Raw genomic sequence first — 20,814 nt, 5'->3', positions numbered from 1 at the left:
CTTGGTGCCGGTTACGTTCAGTGGGCAGCAATTCTGTATTCGTCTGCGACAGCTAGAGTCCGGGTGGGGAGGAATTTTTCCTCTTCCTACCCAGTGGGACGGGGCACCAGACAGGGCTTCCCGCTATCCCCATTGTTGTTTGCCCTTGCAATAGAGCCGTTAGCGGCGCAAGCTAGAATGAGGAGGGAATATAGTGGGCTCCGGCTCCGATTCATGCACACTATATTTCGCTATATGTGGATGACCTCCTGATGTTTTTGGGTGACGCGGGAGAGGCTCTGGAGGGGGCACGTTCCCTTTTGGCCCGCTTTGGAGATATATCAGGACTACGGGTTAACTGGTCTAAGACCTGTGTTTTCCCGGTGACTACTGTATGTGACCCGCCTACACTGCCGCCCGATTTGGTGTGGGAGCCAAGGTGCCTGCCCTATTTGGGAACGCAGGTGTATCATGATCAGGGGGACCTCTTTCACGGCAACATTGGGAGAGCGATGTGGGGTCTGAGAGGTAGCATGAAGTTTTGGGGGTCTTTACCATTGTAGGTGGCAGGTCGAGTGGCGCTTTTGAAGATGGTGACGCTTCCCCGCTTGTTATACTTCTTCCGGACTCTGCCGATAAAGGTGCTGGTTGCTTTCTTTCGACAGCTCCGTTCCGAGGTGGGCAGTTTCATTTGGGGTGCAGGATGAAGTATAGTCGCGCTGGATACTCTGAGGCACCCGAGAGCTGAGGGGGGACTTGCTGTTACTGATTTTGAATTATACTATTTGGCAGCGCAATTTAAATTTCTCACTCAGGCTGTGGCGTCGGAATTTCGGGGACCGGAAAGGGGACTGGCGCCGGAGGTGCCAAGACATGTCTTATCTTTCGTGATCTAGATCAGCGACTGAGGACTGCTGATTTATCTATGATATAGGGCACCTTGGGGTTCTGCTGGAAACGGTTCCTTACGCGCCTGAAATACCACTGGGCATGAGCACGGCATTGCCACACGGCGGTGATTGGTCTGCCCTGGCGGAGTGGGAGCGCCTTGGTTTGCAGATGGTGGAAGACCTTTATGCGGATGGCGGGTTGTTTCCCTTTGGGGCATTGCAGGAAACATTTGGTCTTCCGCAGGGTCATTATCTGATGCATGCGGCACTGACCGCTGCCATACAGAAGCATTGGGGTGCTGGCCTCTCTGAACCTCAAACGAGCGGAGGGTGTCGGTATGTAGTGATGGCGGCGGGCATACGTAAGGCGGTTATCTGTTTATATAAACGGATGCTAAAGGAAGGGCTTAACCCGCTGCAGAAACTGCAGGAGCACTGGGAGTTGGACCTGGATAAGGCAATCCCGGATGCAGCCTGGTTGCAGTTACTCAAAAGAGCGTGGAAGGAACGCTAGGTTTCAGCTAATTCAATTCTTTGTTTTACACAGGGCGTATCTCAAGCCAGCTAAGATCAATCAGTATTTTTGGACTGACACTGCGAACTGTCCCCGGTGCCGCCTACAGGGTGCGGATCTGAGCCACATGCTGTAGGACTGTCCTCAGTTGGGGACATATTTGGAGGAGGTGGCTGAGTTGCTCTGTAAGGTGACTGGACGGCAGGTGGTACTGGATAAAGGAGCTTGCCTGCTACACTGGTTTTCACACACCAGTAAAAATAAGTTAACTAGCAAGTTTATAGACCTGGGGCTAGTTTTAGCCAAAAGAGAAATTACATCACACTGGAAGTCAGCGGTTGACCCTAGCTTTGGTAGATGGAAAGCGGCAATGCTTTTGTGGGTGGGCAGCGAGGGGACCGTGCGACTGCAGCAAGCCCACAGATCCCATAGCGATAGGGCCCTGGAGGCGGCGCAGGCATGGGAGACTTTAGCGCTGGAGCTCAGGTTACCGGAAGGAGACACTGGCTCGGACTCCGGCACATTGATGGAGGGGGAGCGGTCGTAGGCGTTGTCCCCGGGTCCTGGGGAGTTTGGCGCAGGGAGTGATCTCCAAAATTTCGGGTAATGGCGGAAATGTTAATACCATGGGGGAGACACTCAGCACACTCTTCACACATTAGAGTTGTACATTAATAACACTTGTTGAATGGGTCACAGCATTGGCAGCGGGGGGGGGAGGGTTGTTGGGTGTCGAGGATGGCCATACATAGAATATTGTATAACAATTTAGAGTTCTGGATGACCGGAAATTATTTTGGTATTGAAGGGGATCGGAGTCGAGCTGCAAACTCAGATTTGAGATCCAAAGTGCATTGTTGAATTGTTGAATTATAGAGATGCCTTTCCGAATGTGTGACGTGGGACTATCTGTAAACGTAATGGTCCTTTCTCATGTTTTGTCTGTGTTTTGAAATAATAAAAAGATTTTTTTTTAAAAAGAGGAATGTTTGGTGTATTTTGGTCCAGTATCGTTGTAGGGAGGGGCAGTCCCAGAACATGTGTCAGAAGTTTGGGGGAGAGGTACCTGTTGATGGACAGATTTCAGTAGAACAGACACCAGTGCCACCTCCAATGAGATCTGTGTGACATCTGTTCGAGTTCCTTGGCTGCTGAGCTCAACGGAACTGAAGACCCCACATATGCCACCTACCATAGCTCACAAGTAGGATATAAGAGGCTCAAGGGCCAAGAAGTCTCAGAGCTGCTCTCACTGTGATCCTGGACCAAGGTTGAAACATCAGGATCATAGCCCAAATGTCCTAGAGAGACACTAGAGATACTAGAGAGGATCTGGAGACACACACTCAGGGCGCTCGACAAAAGTAGTTACAGAGACTCTATCAAGAAATACAAAGCTGAAATTAAATCAGCGCAGGCAATATTTTATGAGGACATTATTAGAACGTCAGCCAATACTCCGAAGGAAATATTCCGGATAGCAAAATCCCTGATTAGCGCCCCTCCCATCCCCCCCGACTCCAGCGAAGCACAGAACCGGTGTGACAGTCAAGCAGAGTACTTCCACCAAAAGATCCAATCCATCTCCTCTTCCTTTAAACCCATTAAACAACATTTACCCGAAACAGGCAATATCCCTTCAACCTCTGCCTGCCAGTTAGCGGACTTCCCGCCGCTAAAGGAAGACTCCCTTAAAACCCTAATGCTGAAAGTAACATCAGGATCCCCTACCGATCCTGCCCCTCCGCGACACCTTTTAAAGGTGGCTGACACCATTAGACCAGCCATTCTAAATATCCTGAATTCATCAATCTCTATGGGGAAAGTACCAAAAGCCTGGAAATGTGCACAAGTTAGGGCTCTCTTGAAGAAGCCCAATCTCGACCCTGGAAAAATGGCCAACTACCGCCCGATTTCGCTCCTCCCCTGGATAAGCAAGCTGCTTGAGAAGCATATCAACACCATCTTGATGCTTCACCTGGAAACCAACCACCTACTCCATGACTCACAAGCTGGCTTTCACCCTCAACTGGGGACAGAGTCTGCCCTGTTGACTGTAACAGAACTAGTCCGGAAGCACATGGATCAAGGCGGCACCACAGCAATTATGCTATTAGATCTCAGTGCCACCTTTGACACCGGAAATAGCAACATCCTAATTTCCCGTCTAGTACAATGCGGAGTGGCAGGAAAGGCCATCACGTGGTTACGGTCCTTCCTGGAGGACCACACGTTTCAGGTGGTAGAGGGGGCCACCCATTCTAAAATCTGGCACCCCAACCAGGGCGTACATCAGGGCTCCTCCCTGAGCCCAACCCTTTTTAACGTGTACATGGAAGCGCTGGCAGGGATTGTTATCCATTCGGTTTTGAAATCATAACCTATGCCGATGACACCCAACTAGTGGTAGCCCTGAACCAGCCTGGCAGCACCTCCCACAACCTGAGCAGCTGTCTCAAAGCAGTAACTGAATGGATGGCCCTGTCCCACTTAAAATTAAACGGGGACAAAACAGAACTCATGTTTTTCGGAAACACAGCTGTACCAAGACCCCCTATAGATTGTCCGACCTGCATGGGTACTCCCCCAGAGCCAAAAGACCGTATCAAAAGCCTAGGTGTATGGCTAGACGACACCCTAAGCTTTAACCACCAATCTACAATACTCTCCGCCATCTGTTTCGGGCTGATGAGAATGTTGAGGAAAATACTGCCTCTCCTCCCTTTCCAAGCCCGTAGGATAATGGTCCAGGCCATCATCCTGTCCCGCCTCGATTACGGGAACGCCCTTTACCGAGGTGCACCAATCAGCACAACCAAGAAGCATCAAGTAACCCAGAATGCGGCTGCACGCCTTCTTCTTGGCCTCTCACGACGAGATTCAGGATATGCCGCCTTGAAGAAACTACACTGGCTGCCCATCCAGGCCAGGGTAAAATTCAAGGCGATGTGCATAATGCACAAGGCCATGTGGAACACAACACCTGCAATGATCTGCTCCCTAGCTACCCCCTACCGCCCTCAGAGACCGCTGCGCTCAAGCACAGCATCTCTAGCCTCAAAGAACAAAATCAAACGTGCTACATGGGGCGGTCGCTCCTTCTCTTGGAACGCTGCCTCTATATGGAACTCCCTGCCTCCCACTCTGCGTAGCCAGCCCGACTTACTAAAATTCAGAAAAGAACTTAAAACATTTCTCTACCATTAAAGTTTGTCAGCAGACCCCTTGACCCAACTCTTCCACAGAGCTACGAGGCCTCCGGGTAGTAATGCACTCTATAAAACCCAATTTCATTTCATTTCCTGGACTCATTGTGGTGGAGGGAAAGCCTGTCACTGCGCTATATCCAAGATAGCCCAGTGAATGGAAGTCTATGTGAATGAGTCAGATGTGACTTTGGTTCATTGATAATGAACCCCAGTAATGTCAGGAACTTTTCCGCCGTCTGGAGGTAGACTACAACTGACTGTAGTGAGCCTGTCTTGAACAGCCAGTTGTCGAGGTAGGGAAAACTGGTATCCCCAACCTCTGAAGCAGTTAGTAACCACCACCATCACTTTTGTGAACACTCAAGGGGCACAGGTAAGACCAAATAGGAGCATTTCAAACTGAAAATATACCTGGCTTACCTTGACCTGCAGATGCCATCTGTGAGACTGCATAACCAGTATTTAAAAATATACATCCTGTAGGACACCATCCAGTAACCTAGGTCCAGGCGTAGGTGGAATCTGAGACAGCTTGACCATTCAGAGCCCAAAGGTCCAAAATATGCATAGTCTCATCTTTCTTTGTGTGGTGGGTTGATGAATGGGACCGGAGACTGGGTCGTGGTATGTAAGGCTTTATTTTAATATATGATTTTTTTTAGTATTGGACAGTCTTTCCCGGGTGAATCGTGCTGTGTCCGTTGTTGCAGCTAGATTCTGCGCCTTCCAACTCGGGCTCTCTCTTGGGACAGTCTCTTTGTAGTCGTCAGGGTTATGTGGTCTTCAGCCTACGTAACGGGAAGCAAAAGAAAAGATAGGCGGCTATTAGGCACTTGTACACTCTTTTCTACACCCTAAGGGATACCGGGAGTGAGGGATCACCGCTGGTGGTGTATGTACAATATTTATATACAAGAAGGTGGAAATTACTGTGCAGGTAGTGAGGGACGCAAGGGGGGGGAAAAGGAAGGAGCCCGCGTGAGTGGAACAAAACAGTCTCAGTGCCCCAGGCGCCTGTTCCTTAAACAGCGCTTTCACTTCGGGACGTCTCCCCGCCTCTCCACCCAGTCTGTAACCCGTCACCGCACCTGGCTTAGCCACACTCCTCCAGGGGTGCGGCTGGGCGAACCGTGGGGACGTTGACCTCCTGGCTTCTCCTGGACACTGCTTTCTCCCACTCTGTCTGCTCCGCTCCACCTCGCTCGACGCTCACTTCCCGATCTCGCCTCCTTCTCCGTGACGTCACCCGCTGACCCCGAGGCTTCCTCCTTTTCAACTAATCCGCTGTGTCCTGCTTTTTCCGAGGGCGGGGCGGCCAGTGACAAATATGTGCAATTAAAGGAGCCGTTCTCCTCTTCCTCGTACGGTTCTCGCTCGCTCGGTTCGTCGGCCCACTCGTTCTGCGGGGATTGAAGAGAGGGACAGGGGCAGAGTCAGCAACCCACCATTCCGTCTTCGAGGTGTTCATGTCAGTTGACGGGGTCTCTGGGCTACACTTTGAAACTAGAAAATATCATGAGTAACAACCCTCTCCACCCGTTCCTTTTTCTGAGTCGGGTACCCTCTGGATAGCACCCTTGGAGAGCAGCACTCACTCCTCTTGCAGACGAATGGACAGGTGCTCATCTAAAATTTGTTCTGATGTGCAGGGACATTTTGGCATGGCAAAAAGAAAAGGTAGGGTATAGCCATGTTGAACAATTTCCTAAGACCCATCTTTTCAATGTGAGGGATGGCCACGCTAGGAGAAAATTAGGAATTTTGTCCCCCCACTGGTTGGGTGTGTCCCACTAAGGGTAAACTAAAGTTGTTTGGTGGCTGTTGCAGAGGGTGAAGAGAAATCGAAGAACTGATGTCCCTGGTAGGCAGTGTGCTGTCTGCCATGCCCACTTCCACGGCCTAAAAAGGATTGGGGTGACTAATGTACAGGTTGACAAGACTGTCTCTGCCTTTGTATAGGCTCTGACTTTTTTAACTGGTGTGGAAACTGTTTGGTAGCGGTCAACAGACCTAAGGAACGCCCGTAGATCTACTTTCCTTAAAGTGATTTAATACAGAGTCTGCCTTATCACCTAAAATGCATGACCCATCAATGGGCATATCCAGAAGGGAGGCCTGTATATTGCCAGAAGCGCTATGGAATGCATCCACATGTGTCAACAAAGTCCAAAACTAGTGCTAACTGCCCTCGCCAGGCAATCATTAGTATCTAGGCCAGTGTGGAAAACATAATTGCTGCTTCTTGTCCATCATGAATTTTCTGAGCCAACTAGACCCTAAGGTCTTTGAGGACCATTGCTAAGATTATGCTGCTTATGTCCGAGAGGGCATGTGTATAGTGGGCCAGTAACCAAATAGCATTAACCTACTGCAGTGCTAGACTTGCCAAAAACCTCAATCCATGTGAATTCCCGATCTAGAGAGGAAGCTGGGAATTAGTTGGGCTTCACTTTACTGGTTTATATTTGAACCACAAGCCTGTCTGAAGTAGAATATTTGGTAAAATAAAATAGGGTTGCAGGGAAATAGACTGTGTCACTATTTATAGTTGGGAAGGAACAAGGCTTTGAGCAAGTAGCCATCTAGGTAAGAGTGAGGGCCTTGTTAAGATGCAGCATAGACACAGTAGTAGCTGGCTCAGCTGCAAACTTTCTGTGAGGACGTTAATTTTTGTCTCAGCTGAACGTAGCTGTGCATCCAGATCCTCCGCTGCCCTGCAGACCACCACCACAAAAGAGGCACTTTCCTCTATTGGTGGCCCAACTTGCTAGTCAAGCCCACCTCAGAAGAAGCATCAAGCCTACTGGCCTTTTACAAATCCATGTACAAGGCATTATCTGGGCAGTAAGGGGTGAGAAAGAAATTCTCATCACCACCATCATCAGACACACCCTGAGGTGAGTCAAAAAGATAATGGACGGTCTTTGTTTTGGGGAGTGGCTAAGATGGCTGCCTGAACGGATGCGCTCTCGGAGGCTCCCCGGCCCTAAGCCCCTAAATTCTGTTAAATAGCGGGTTATCTCCCCTTTTCCCCCGATTGATCGACACCTCAAAGCCAGCCAAACCACCCGGTGCCGCAAAGGAGTCGATTTGGTGGCGCTGCTGGCGGAGAACGGCGCGGCCGGGATTCGGCCTCCGGAGGCGCGAGGCTGAGGGAGAGCGGCGGAGGGTGGCCGGTGCCTGCGGGGCTCCCCTGGCTTTGGCTGCCGCAGGAGCGAGCCGGGAGAGGATTGCGGTGAGGAGAGGTGGAGGATCGGTGTCGGCCCCTGGACCGGGGGCCGAGCGAGAGCCGAGACGGGCGTCTGAGGAGCGGCCCAGCAGTGCTACACCCAGGAGCCGAGGGGGACGGCGGCCCTCCACAGCAACTGAGCCCCCGGCTTCGGGCCTAGTCCGGGCCCGGAGCGAAAGGAAGTGCGTTCACCGAGAGAAGTGGCCCGGCGGCGGAGACGGTGGCAGCGACACCCCCCCGTGACAAGCGGCTCCTCCGGTAAGGTGTGGAGGGAGGCACAGCGGGACGACTGAGAGCACTGGGGAAGGCCGGGCCCGAGCAAGAGACCTCCGAACGCGCGCAGGGCGCGACACTGGAACCGCTGCAGCCGGAATTCATGCTATGCCGGCGATTGCCCCCTGGACTGTGATTGAGTGGGGGCCGAGGTAGAGACTAGAGGGGACGAGCGGGCAGCCACGCCACCTGGCTCCCTGGGTTCGGGCCTGGTCCCGGAGCGACACGTGAAGCACTCACCGGGCGGCCCAAGCGAGCCCTATGGACAGTAGCCCCAAAAGGAGAGAGCGGAAAGGCACGACAGCTCACCAGGGTGCGAGAGGAAGCCGGGGTCGGTGTGACAGTCCCGCAGCCCGTGTACACCAGAAAGGCCCTCCCTGAGGCCCGCGACGGTTAGACCCAACGTGGCGAGTTCTGGTGCTGCGGACGCTGTCCCCGAGAGTAGGCGGGCAGACGGCGAAGAGTGCTGAAACCCACACCGGATCTGGACGACGTGGGGATCTCCCCCCGACCTGCGCAGCGACCTCCGAAGCCCGGAGCGTGCGTTGGCGATACGGACTGATCGGGCCCTCCCTGGGGCGGCCGACGCAACTGGACCAGAGCTGCCTGCAACTTTTTGCAGCAAAGGAGCAAGGAACCCGGACCCCCGGGCCTGGAAGCCCGACACGGATAGAAGGCCCGGCTCCCTCCCCTCCGCCACCCCTGCCTGATCACCGACATGGCCAACGTTGGGCGCAAAGGCAACCGCACCATATCGGACTTGCTCCACAAAAACGCCGCAAAGACGGAGAAAGCCCCGGCGCAATCACCCCCCAAGACACCGGTTGCCGCCTCGAGCACGGACGACGACTCAGCACCCATCACGAAGGCCTTCTTGGCCTCTCTCTTCAACACCCTGAGAGATGACTTTCAGACCTTGACGCAGGAGCTTGCGGGGGAGCAGAAGGAACTGCGCAGAGACGTGGATGGCCTGGGAGAGCGGGTGGCGTCGATGGAAGAGGCAGATCAGACCCGCAGCATGGAAGTGGAACGGCTACAACAGGAGATCATACGCCTACAGGACCAGCAGGTGGATCTCCAGGCCCACTCGGAGGATCTTGAGAACCGTTCCAGACGGAACAACATCAGAGTCCGAGGAGTTCTATCAAAATCGGAAGGGAACAGCGTCACAACGTCTCTACAGGTTCTTTTCCGGGAGATCCTTGGGGAACCCGGCGAATTTGAAATCCGAATTGACCGCGCTCTCAGGGTCGGCCCAGTGCGCCGAGCACCAGCCCCCCCCTCCGGATATACTGGCCTTTCTCCCGGACTTCCTTCTGAAAGAACGTATCTTGAGAGAGGCCCGAGTGCGACAGCCGGTCATCTTCCGAGGAGACCAAGTGGCCCTCTTTCAGGATCTCTCCGCCATCACCTTGAAAAAAAGACGCTCTTTCAAAGTGGCAACTGACTTCCTGAGAGACAAAGACATGCCCTACACCTGGGGCCACCCGTTCCGTCTCATCTTCAAATGGAAGGGGTCTCTACACCAGCTTCGTTCCCTCCAGGACACTTGTGCCGTGCTAGACATTGACCCACCGGAGAACGAGGCCACGAGCGACCTAACACTAAGGCAATACTGGTGGGTGGGGACACAAACCTAGTGATGGAACCCAACATTGACAGGTCCGGCCACCGACAGGGGTTTGCCGGGGCGATCACACAGGAGGGGAGCCAATGGTTATCCGAGAAGGGGTTTGTGGACCTATGGCGCAAACACCATCCCGTCACCCCGGGATACACTTTCTACTCCCACGTACACCGCACTTACGCACGCATCGACCACTTTTTCGGTAACGCGGACGTGACTCCCCTGATAGAGGATGTGGAGGTGCTCCTGGCGGCGTTGTCTGACCACGATGCGCTCGTGCTGCACATGCAAGCCCCTAGAGTCACACAAAGGAAAGGCAGATGGCGCCTCAATGATGCACTCCTGCAACATGAGGGGGTGACGCAGCGGCTTCAAGACCGCATCACAGAATATCTGCAGACCAACGACACTCCGGAGGTTTCCCTGGCTGCGGTGTGGGGGGCGCTTAAGGCGGCAGCGAGGGGGGAACTGATTTCGGTAGCCGCGGCGGAAGCCAAGGAACGGAGGGAAAAAAGGCAATCCTTGTCCGCACAAGCGCTTGAACTTGAGCAAGCTCACAGTCGGACCGGGGCTCCCAGGATCTGGAGGCAGCTTAAGGCGGTCAGGGCCCAACTCGCCAGCTTAGATCTAGATAGGGCAGAATACGCAGCCCTGCAACTGCGCCACACTTACTATGTGGGTGGTGATAAGACAGGGCGCCTCCTGGCGAGTTGCCTTAAAGCAAAGACCCTGCGGGCGAAAGTCCCCTCCATCCGTACCCAAGATGGGAAAGTCGTCCGAGCGATGACCAAATAGCGGAAGCCTTCCGCAAGTTTAATGCCTCGCTGTATACTGCGGAGCCACCGGACGGGCGGATTTCCGCCGACACTTATCTCCGAGACACGGAGATAACGCCCCTGGATGAACCCACTAGGGCCTCCCTCGAAGCTCCCATCAGAACTGAGGAGGTCATCTCCGCGATCGCGCGTCTCAAGCCTCTGAAGGCCCCAGGCCCGGATGGCTTTTCGGCAAGCTTCTACAAGGCTTTCTGCCCCCAAGTCGCACCGGTATTAACCAGACTTTTCAATTCCTTCCGGGGCAGAGGCTCCATCCCTCAGGACATGTTGGAAGCTGACATCGTGGTCATCCCCAAGCCAGGCAAAGACCCATCCCAATGCAAGGCATATAGACCCATCTCCCTACTCAACCTCGACCTATAACTGTTCACAAGCGTGCTGGCATCCAGACTGGGCCCGTGCCTACCGGGAATCATTGAACCGGACCAAGCGGGATTTATCCCCAACAGACAGTGTGCGGACAATACCAAGCGCCTGCTTCATGTCATTGATAAAGCGCACTACAATTACTCAGACGCGGTCCTTCTGTTAGTAGATGCCAAAAAGGCGTTCGACAGGGTGGACTGGGGATATCTGGACGCTGTCCTGGCGCGCTTTGGGTTCGGAGACCGGTTCCGCACATGGGTCGCCAGCTGCTACGCCGCCCGCAGGCCAAGATCACAGTTAATGGGGTACGCTCGAGACCTTTAGACATCCAAAGGGGAACCAGGCAAGGGTTTCCTCTTTCACCCCTGCTATTCGCTCTGTATATCGAACCACTAGCCCAACGGATCCGAGACAACGGGTCCATTACAGGCGTCCGGTTCGGCGGAGAACCGCAGACCATAAGTCTGTACGCAGACGACGTCCTGGCCGCCCTGGAGAACCCCTCGACGTCGGTACCGGCTTTCCTTTCGGAGATAGAGAGCTTCGGGAATGTATCGGGGGTTCAAGATGAACGTGGAGAAATCCCTAATCCTGCCTCTTGGTCGGAACGCAAAAGCGGCGCGGCGCGGCCATCAGAAATACGGGGACCTTCAAGTTCAGATGTCCATACCCTACCTAGGCATCTCCCTAACCCCGAGCACAACCCAAACGGTCGAGCGGAACTATACGGCTCTACTAGCTGCCCTGAAGGGGGACCTGGCAAGATGGCGTCGTCAACCGCTTTCCTGGTTGGGACGTGTGGCAGCAATAAAAATGACCCTACTACCAAAGGTCTTGTACTTGTTCCAGACCATTCCGGTAACTCCCCCGATTGGCATGCTCAAACAATTGCAGGACTCCATCACACACTTCATGTGGGCTGGTAAGCGCCCGCGTTTGCGCAGCGACCTGAACATGCGGACCACAGCGGAAGGCGGACTCGGGGTCCCTGACTTGCTTCGCTACTTCCACGCGTCACAACTTTGCTACCTCCTAGAATGGAGCAGGCCCGAATCGGAGAAGCAGTGGTTATTTCAAGACCGAGCCATGGGTCAGATGTCCCTATGGAAAGTCCCATTCCTGGGACGAAAAGACAGGCCCTCGTACCTCAGGAAATCGCCTATCACGAGAACGGTAATGCAGGTATGGGACAAAGTAGCGGTTCCGAAGGGCCTTACCACATTCCCGTCCCTGATGTCCCCTCTGTTTGGAAACCCAGCGTTCCCTCCGGGATTGACCCCCGGGTCGTTTTCGCAGTGGCGGGAGTCAGAATGCAAGGCAGCTGGCGACCTCTTCGACCCCACGGGCTTCATGCAGATACGCACTTTGCAAGACTGCTACACACTCCCACGGATCCAACGCTTCCAATACTTCCAGATCAGACACTGGCTCACAGAGAAAGATGTGCTACCCCACGTGAGCAGACCCCTAACAGACTACGAAAAATGGCTCCACACGAAAACAACTGACAGACACGCAATCTCTGACCTCTACATGATGCTCAGTCCACCTCCCCCTGCTGCACGATCGGCGGGACAGAATAGATGGGAACACAAATTAGGACGCTCCTTCACAGATAAGGAATGGCAGGACATATACTTCAGGGCCCATCACACCGCCCGTAATGTAGCCAGTAAGGAGGCGGCGGTGAAAATAGCGTACTATTGGCACCTTACACCGGCGCGGCTCCATCAAGGCAACCCGCGTAGGGACCCTGGGTGCTGGAGGGGATGCAGACAGCAGGGGACACTCACTCACATCCTATGGGAATGCACAGAGGTTCAGGGGTACTGGGAGGAGGTGCTCAAGAGCTTTGACACACACTTTGACACGGAAATTCCCCGGTTTCCGGCATACACGCTCCTTGGCCTTCCCAACGCCATCACATTCCCTCTCAAATCGATCAGGGGGAGACAGATGGGGCTAGCGATGGGGGCAGCCACTCAACTCATCCTATCTCTTTGGGGCACCCCTAGGAAGCCTACCCACACGGGATGGCTCCACCGCCTGTGGTATATTATGGGAATGGAGAAGATACAGGCCTCCCTTACCCAAACACGGGACACATTCCTCGATACATGGCAGTATCTCTTATCAGAGGAATTCTCTCTCCTATCAGAGGAATTCTCTCTCCTATCAGAGGAATTCAATGAAATCACCTGCCCAAAATACCTCAGGGTGCTCCGGCTTCCAGACGACTTCCAGGGGGAACCGCAAGCACCCAACTGAATGCTGCCTACCCTGCAGGCCTTATGAGAACTGATATCACCGCACTTACCACACCGGGGAAGGGGAAACGTGGGTGGGATACGGGTGGGAGCGGGGAGGGGGAGGGATGGTTGTATGTTCATGGGACCGGATCAGAGCTTCACTTCGCTTACTGGGCCTCCCCAGCACTCAAGGACACATTCTACGCAGCACCAATGGGCCCCGCCATTTGAGAAGGGCGGGATAGATGTTACTTGCCGGGCGATCGCATGCACGCCCGTATTGTTGATGTGTCCTATGTCTGTCTTCTCAAAACTTCAATAAAAGATTTAAAACAAAAAGATAATGGACCCCCTTTTGGTGTGTACACCTTGGTGTAGGTACCAGGTCAGGGTGCATGGCAACCGATTGTGCTTTCGTGACTTTGTATCTGAAAATCATTCAAGATCTGCTGCTGTGTTGTCAATGACCCGGGAAACACAGGTTACACCAGGATAAATTGTGGAACTAATCCTGCGATTGGTGACTTCAAAGGTGAATGATACTGTGATGCCCTCACGCCTTCTCTGTAGGTTTGGTGTCGCAGTATGGGGTTGAATCCTTATTTGTTTTTTTATGTTTATGTTTGGACTTTGATTTTGACTTACTTGAGGACTTTGTGTGCAAAGTTGACCATTTGCAGGAAGAGCCTCGTAAACGGGACTAAGTACTCGTCTATGAATTGAGTGGGACTTATGCAGAGGCCACTGTTTCTTTTTGTGTTCCACAATATACAGCTTTGTGTCCTGGTCCCAGATTTCCTTTGAAAGTATAACTTTCGAGTCATGGGCCGAGCCAAGACATCTTGTTCGGTTTTGTGACTGAAATCTTTTTTCTACAGTTGGGGCATATTTTGAAACCTGCCATTTTTGGCAGGGACATCATTCCCTAGCACGCTGGAATCCATTTTGGAAGTCGTCAGAAGTCTGACAGGATTGGGAGCAGAGCCCCAAATCCATGTTGCAAGCATGGAAAGAAAGGAACGAATGTCAATGCGCAGGGGTGGAGCTTATATGTGGTTCCGTTCCATCACTTCCAGAATGGTATGAAGCCAGTACCACTCAGGAGCACTGCTAAAGAAGTATATCCGGATTTCTTTGGCCACCTTGGGGAATTTCTGTGCCACATCCTGCAGTAAAAGTATTCTTTAGGAGATTCTCATTAGAGTTGCCTAAACATTACCAATATTTTGAGGAAATATATTTTAAAGATTGTGCTGTAAATTAATCATTTGTCACATTGAAAACAAGCATTGGCAAAGTCAATAGATGCCACTTACGAGAACTATAGGCTTTGCAATCGTTTGTGCCCATGCTGTACAGTTACGCGCCTGCTGTGCAGCATGGCTAAAGTTAATTTAAAAAGTGCTTTGGTGCAGCCAGTTCTAATATGTGTTTTTTTTAAAATGCTTAAGTGCTAGTCGTGTTGTAGCGTTTTCCTTTTACATTTTTTATTGCAACACAGAATAACATTGTGGGAGGGACGGAGAGAAGGGCACAGGTGAGGGGAGTTGACAGGCAAGAGTGGACGGTGGCAACAACATGAACAACGGAGGGTTGCTGGGAGGGACATGGGCAAACGTGAACCGCAGAGGGTGGGTGGGAAGGGTGGGCGAAACCACACAGACAACTGAGGGTGAGTAGGGAGGGCAGGGGCACCCACACAGACATTGGAGGATGGGTTTGAAAGGCAGGGGCAACCTCATGGACAACAGAGGGTTAGTGGGCGGGACGAGGAAAGCATACGTCCAGTGGTGAGTAAGTAGGAAGGGTAGGGGCAAGCAGACAAACAACAGGAGATTAGGGAGGGGCAGGGGCAACCACAAGGGCACTGGAGAGTGGGTTGGAGGGGTGGGGTCAACTACACAGGTAACAGCGGGTGGGTAAAAGGTCTGGGGGCAAGGACAGCTTAGAATCAGCTGCAGGGGCTAGGGGCAAGCAGACAGACAATGGAGGGTGGGCAGGAGAGACTGGGGCGGGTACATGGTAACAGGGTTGGACAAGGCGCTCAGGCAAGCACATGTACAATGACGGACCTGGGGAAGGAACACAGAAGTGGGAGAAGTACACGAAGGAGACAGTTGGAAAATACTGGTTCTCTTGTAGAATGGTTAAGCAAAAAGAAAATAACAGCACATGATAAACGAGCAGTGGTAGGACATAAGTAATGTGTCCATGCTGCAGGAAAAGGACAAACACACTAAGAGGACAACAGCTTACGAACGCTGACACATAAGAAGCAAGAAATTGAGTGACCATGAAGCCAGCCAATCGTAAGCAATGGGCAGACTCTAAGCCCCCTGACATATAACAAAAGATCTTGCAAGAGACCGTGCACACGCGGTTTTAGGCGAGGATAGATCAATAACCCCCTCCGCCTACAGCTAGTCGACACAGGGCAGGGTAGCAATATGGGGCTCTTTTAAACCTTAGTCCAGAGCTGGTTCTAGCTACCGCTCTGCTTTATCTTAGAATATGCACAGGACCATTGTTGCTGCGAGCCCTGCACTCACAGGATGACCTAAAACGTGCTCTCTCATCCCTGGATGAACTGACTGCCTGGCACTATTTGTGTAACATCTCATACCCCTGTACCGAGTCTCACATGTTGTGGCAGTAAGAACGAGCAGCGCCCTGGTACTGAACCCGCTGGCATGCTTGGAGATCTGTGAATCTTCTAAAAGCAATAAGGTGTTAGTTACCATGCTTTAGCGTCCAATTGCATATAAATGTTTATGCGATTTTAAAAGACTGGCACCAGGCAGCTTCTCCTTTTGTTTTTCACAGATCCTATTTTTGTAGCCTCGCACATATATAGTTCAGTGATTTCACAGTCTTGAACAGAAATAGCTCCTCTGAGTGTAAAATGAATGTAATTAACAATGAGCTCTTGTCACCATGAAAGGCAACGCTCCTCCCAGCAGAGCTAAGAAAACCAAACACACATACACTCTCTGTCTCTCCTTCTACCCCTAATGTCGGAAAATGTACTATCTCCGCTCTCCCAGGCCCTCCACCCCCTTCCCCCATTCCCTCGTTTTCTCTCCCATATATCTAGCTTCATGCACAAGGTAAAGTGTGTCACAGAATGTATGCAGTAAAAATCTCGAAATTCTCAATTAAAAAATGTGTTAGAAGAAAGGAAGAAACAACCATTATTAGGTCTGGCCTGTCAGACAACTGGTTGCTTATGAAAGACTTAATGTGAACTCACGTGAGCTTACAGCCCACCAATGGTTTTCCATATCTTGGCTTGATTGTTACTCGCTTTTGTTTGCTTCTTATTCGATGGCTGGTCCTCCTCTTTTGTGTTTGCCTCTCCACTGGAGCATAACTTCTTTACCTTCGTTTAGAATACTTACCTTTTATCCTTCCCCTGGTCACTTTTAAGTAAATAATGTTGTTATTTTTGTTTAAGCGCTTCATGAGAGAGCACGTGTTTTCCAGCCCTCTCTTCTGTGTTCTTCTCTCCCTCCAAATACCGGGCTCCTGCTCTCTGTGTTTCTCTCTCTCCCTTGAGTGCTGCTCGCTCTCTGCACAGATTTCTTTTTTAATTCCCTTTAATTCTTGAAAATAAATGAAGCGTTTGAAATTAAAATTACACCCCTGTCTCCTTGCTATATCTTCATGTACAAGGACTGTGATGACTAATAGGGCTGGCGTAGTCATTTACCAGAGCTCTCGATTGCATTGAGTCTTACAGTCCCGCATCTCAGCCCAGCTGTCCACCCACCCTTAAATTGTTTGTGCTTACATTGATCAGTTCCTGCTTGCTATTTTTAGGACTTCCTGTGGGATTCTGGCCATGTTTACCTCCCCCCTTTTAAGGGATGAAACGCTCAGTTAAAAAAGGTACAATTAGGCCGGCAAAGTGCCTGTCTACAAGGGAGGGTCTCCCTCAATACTCTGATAAAGAAGAGGAGGATCCCAGTTTAAATCAATCCGGTTACTTGTAAAGCACGACTACTCAGCCGTTAGGGTCTCAAGGCGCTGTGGAGAGGGGGCTTGGGGGGACCTGCGGTTCAGTCGATGAGCCAGGTCTTGAGGTCCTTCCTGAACTGAGGTGGTGACGGTGATTGGTAGGACTTCGAGAAATAGCTGATACCTGCGTATCAGAACTGCCTATCAGATGTCAGGGACTGACCTATGCATCATAGATTACAGGAAAGCTGCTCCACTTTTGTCATAGTGAGGCTGCATGTGCGCTTAATTCGAAGACGGTCCATTTCTCTGTGTAGTCAAACCCATAGACCCCGTAGTGTGCATCCCAGTAGTGCTACTTTTTCTTATGTACAATATGACGTTTTGGTGTGTTTAAAGTGCTTCCCTTTTGTGGCGTTACAGAAAGAGATGCTGACTTTAGAACTGGGGAACAAGGTTAGAAGTCCTGGTGTTGGCTCACCATCCTCTGATTCTGGGCAAATCCGTTAATCTCCCTATGCCTAAAAATAAGAAAAAAATCTATTTGACCTTGTGTAATGTTACTGCTGCTCATGTAAAGTGTTCCAATGCACATGGGCTGAGTTTGCGCTAAATGCAAGTGCAAAAGAAAAATCAACATGAATTAAGTACTGAGCTGGACATGCACTTATTGTACCTATTGTATGTTTGAGTTCAGAGCCTCTACTCCTCATTACTTTCCTGAGACTCATTGGACTGTTCGTCCTCGCCACCCATAGTATTAAGTACGGTAGGGGGTGTAAGTGGCGCAGTTTGCAGTGCCATAGTCGAAACCAAGGACACTAGTGGGAAAAGCCCAACCACCTTGGTTGAGGCTCAGTAACTCCTGCTTTCCCTACAGTCCCTGAATTGGTTCTAGCACACAGCAAATCACGTGTGCTCATAAGACAATTGTGTTTAGCTCTTTTTGGGTGCTGCCAGAACTAAAAGGGCTGAGGGTTAATCTATAGGCCCATAGATGCCTGAGAGCAGCCCTTGGCACTGCAGAGAACTAAGTGTCACATGCACCAAGCTAAGCAATGGTGATTCCTTATTAGCGATTATTAAGGAATCACTAGTAAGGAATCGCAATTGCCTTTGCATTTAGGTTTCGCAAAAAATATAGCGATTCCTACACATTTCCTAATAGTGAATCACAAATTGCGATTCGCTATTAGGGAATGCTTTCCCATTCATTCCTATGGGCCTAGAGGCCTAGAGGCCCATAGGAATGAATGGGAAACCATTCTCAAGTGGGGATTACCAAATAGGTAATCAATCAATCAATCAATCATGAAATTTGTAAAGTGCACTACTTACCCGTGAGGGTCTCAAGGCACTAGGGCATGTGGGGGGGGGTGCTGCTACTGCTCAAAGAGCCAGGTCTCGAGTAGTCTCCTGAAGGTAAGTAGGTCTTGTGTCTGCTGTAGGAGGATGGGGAGGGTGTTCCAGGTCTTGACGGTGAGGTAGGAGAACGATCCTCCGCTGGCAGTCGCTCTTCGGATGCGGGGTATGGTAGCGAGGGCGCGGTCGGCGGAGCGGAGCTGGCGGTTCGGGGTGTAGAAGGTGAGGTATGCTGGTCGGTGTTGTGGAGAGCCTTGTGTGCGTGGGTGAGGAGTTTGAAGGTGATCCTCTTGTTGACGGGCAGCCAGTGCAGGTCTCTCAGGGGGGTGTGATGTGGCTGTTTCGAGGGATGTCGTTGATCAGGCGGGCAGAGGCGTACTGTATGCGTTGCAGACGTTTCAGCAGTTTGGCCGGGGCTCCCGTGTAAAGGGCGTTTCCGAAGTCCAGCCTGCTGCTGACGAGGGCCTGTGTGATCGTTCTTCTTGTGTCGGTTGGGATCCACCTGATGATCTTCCGGAGCATGCGGACGGTGTTGAATCACAAATTGTGAATGCAATTTCAAGGGTGCCAGGGGGCCAAAACGCTACCCTGATGCACCCCCAAAATTGGCATGTGTGCACTTAGAAAAATACAATTTAGTGTATTTTTTTATGGCATTGCGAATTACCATCAACTTGAGGTTGATGTTAATTTGCAATTCCTTAATGAAAAGTTGCATTCTGAGAATGCTTCTTGCATTGCATTTTTGGAAATCGCAAATTGCGATTCCCTAACTGCATTCGCAAAATCGGTAATCACAAGTTTTGCGATTACCTATTTTGTGAATGGATTTGGAGCCTGATGCATCCCAAAAGGCTAATTACCGGTCGCAAAGGGGCCGATTCTGCAAATCGGCCTGTTTGCGACCGGTAATTTGCTTGATGCATGTACCCCTAAGAGATTTATTTGTCCATATGGTCAATGTTCTGAGTTTGCGTGTTGGTTTTTGTCTGACTGGAATAAGTGTGTCTTCCATACAGGGTAAATAAAGTTATCCTTTGTTCACAGGCACTATACATCTACTCTGACCTTTGAAGAGAGAACTGTATACGTTAGGATTGGCATATACTTGTCCATTTAAAAAACATTCACATATATAGATCTTTGCTTATATGCACAGAAAAAAACAATAGATATGTTTCTTTTTAAATAAAATGTGTAAAGTGTCTAATGCCACCCAGAAAGTTTCTAAACGCTAGATAAGAAACGTTACAAAACAATTCAGGCATTACATACCAAAAGGAAATAATATACAGTATGCATACCTGCCAACTTACTAATGAATGCTACCCTGTTAGGAGGGGGCGGGGTCTTGTGCCGAGAGCTACCCAAGAGGCGCTCTTCCCCTTCACCCAGCCCCCACAGTACAGGTTTTTGTTGTAAAAGAAGTATGTCCAACATGGGCCCTGTGGGACGGATCCATGGCCATATTTTACGGATAACTATTGTTTATGTAAATAGGTTCCTTTTAGACTCAGCGTTTGTTCATTTATCCTATGCGTGCTAGACTGAGGGGTGGTGCATTTAAAAGGAGAAGCTGATCTCATCACGGCAGCTTAGTTTGCCAATCCATGGGCTTTCTTCTATAAGAGGGATGTCCTACACCGGTCCACGAGGGCCGGATCCATTTCATGTTTTAGAATGACCACAGAATATTTATTTGCACTGCATTTATATATAGTTGTATATCTTATGTGAATATCTTTAAATCTGGCATGTATCCAGGACCATGGTTCTTTGTTAACACTCTGCTCTACGCTGCAAAATTCATAGTATTTTATAGATTGAAAATTGTGTTATATGTACCGAGGTTTGATTAACTTGACACTGCAGAGAGGCTGTTCTTCTTCTAAGCTGGAAGCTACAAGCATCACAAGCCCTCTCATCCCATCTGTTGTTTCTACCTGACTCTGATCTTCATCCTTTACAGGTGGTGTTTGTGGGCATGATGGCCAGCTCTTCACTGTGGGGAAACATTTCAGACCAATACGGCAGAAAAACAGTACGTTTCCTTTCACATGTTTCATAGGGGTGGCAATTGTTTGTGTCATGAGCTTTAATGTAATGATAAGTGGTGAATGAAATAAGACAGTGCTGTGAACCCCACAACCACTCAGGAGTCAACTTCTCAATGTCAAGGAAAGTAGAGCCAGCTTACTACTTTATGATTCTGAATTAGAGGTTGATCAGGGCTCTCAGGGATCTCTAACTTAGGTCCTCTAGGCTAGAGTCATGCTAATATTTTAAAATAACCACCGACTATGTAAGTGGCTTCTATATAGCT

At 50.7% G+C, this 20,814-nt stretch overlaps 1 protein-coding gene across 1 annotated transcript in view; it reads left to right on the top strand.

The window, feature by feature from the left end:
* Positions 1–20,814, top strand: part of SVOP (SV2 related protein) — a 393,561-nt gene that overhangs the window by 217,831 nt on the left and 154,916 nt on the right. The window contains exon 5 of the mRNA XM_086943094.1: positions 20,461–20,532. Coding sequence (XP_086799220.1) covers positions 20,461–20,532 — 72 coding nt within the window. The remainder of the gene's footprint in view (positions 1–20,460; positions 20,533–20,814) is intronic.

Source organism: Lissotriton vulgaris, chromosome 11 (genome assembly GCF_964263255.1).
Source record: "Lissotriton vulgaris chromosome 11, aLisVul1.2, whole genome shotgun sequence".
Lineage (NCBI taxonomy): Eukaryota > Metazoa > Chordata > Amphibia > Caudata > Salamandridae > Lissotriton > Lissotriton vulgaris.
The sequence above is the reverse complement of the archived record's forward strand: the minus strand, read 5'-3'. Positions and strand labels throughout refer to the sequence as shown.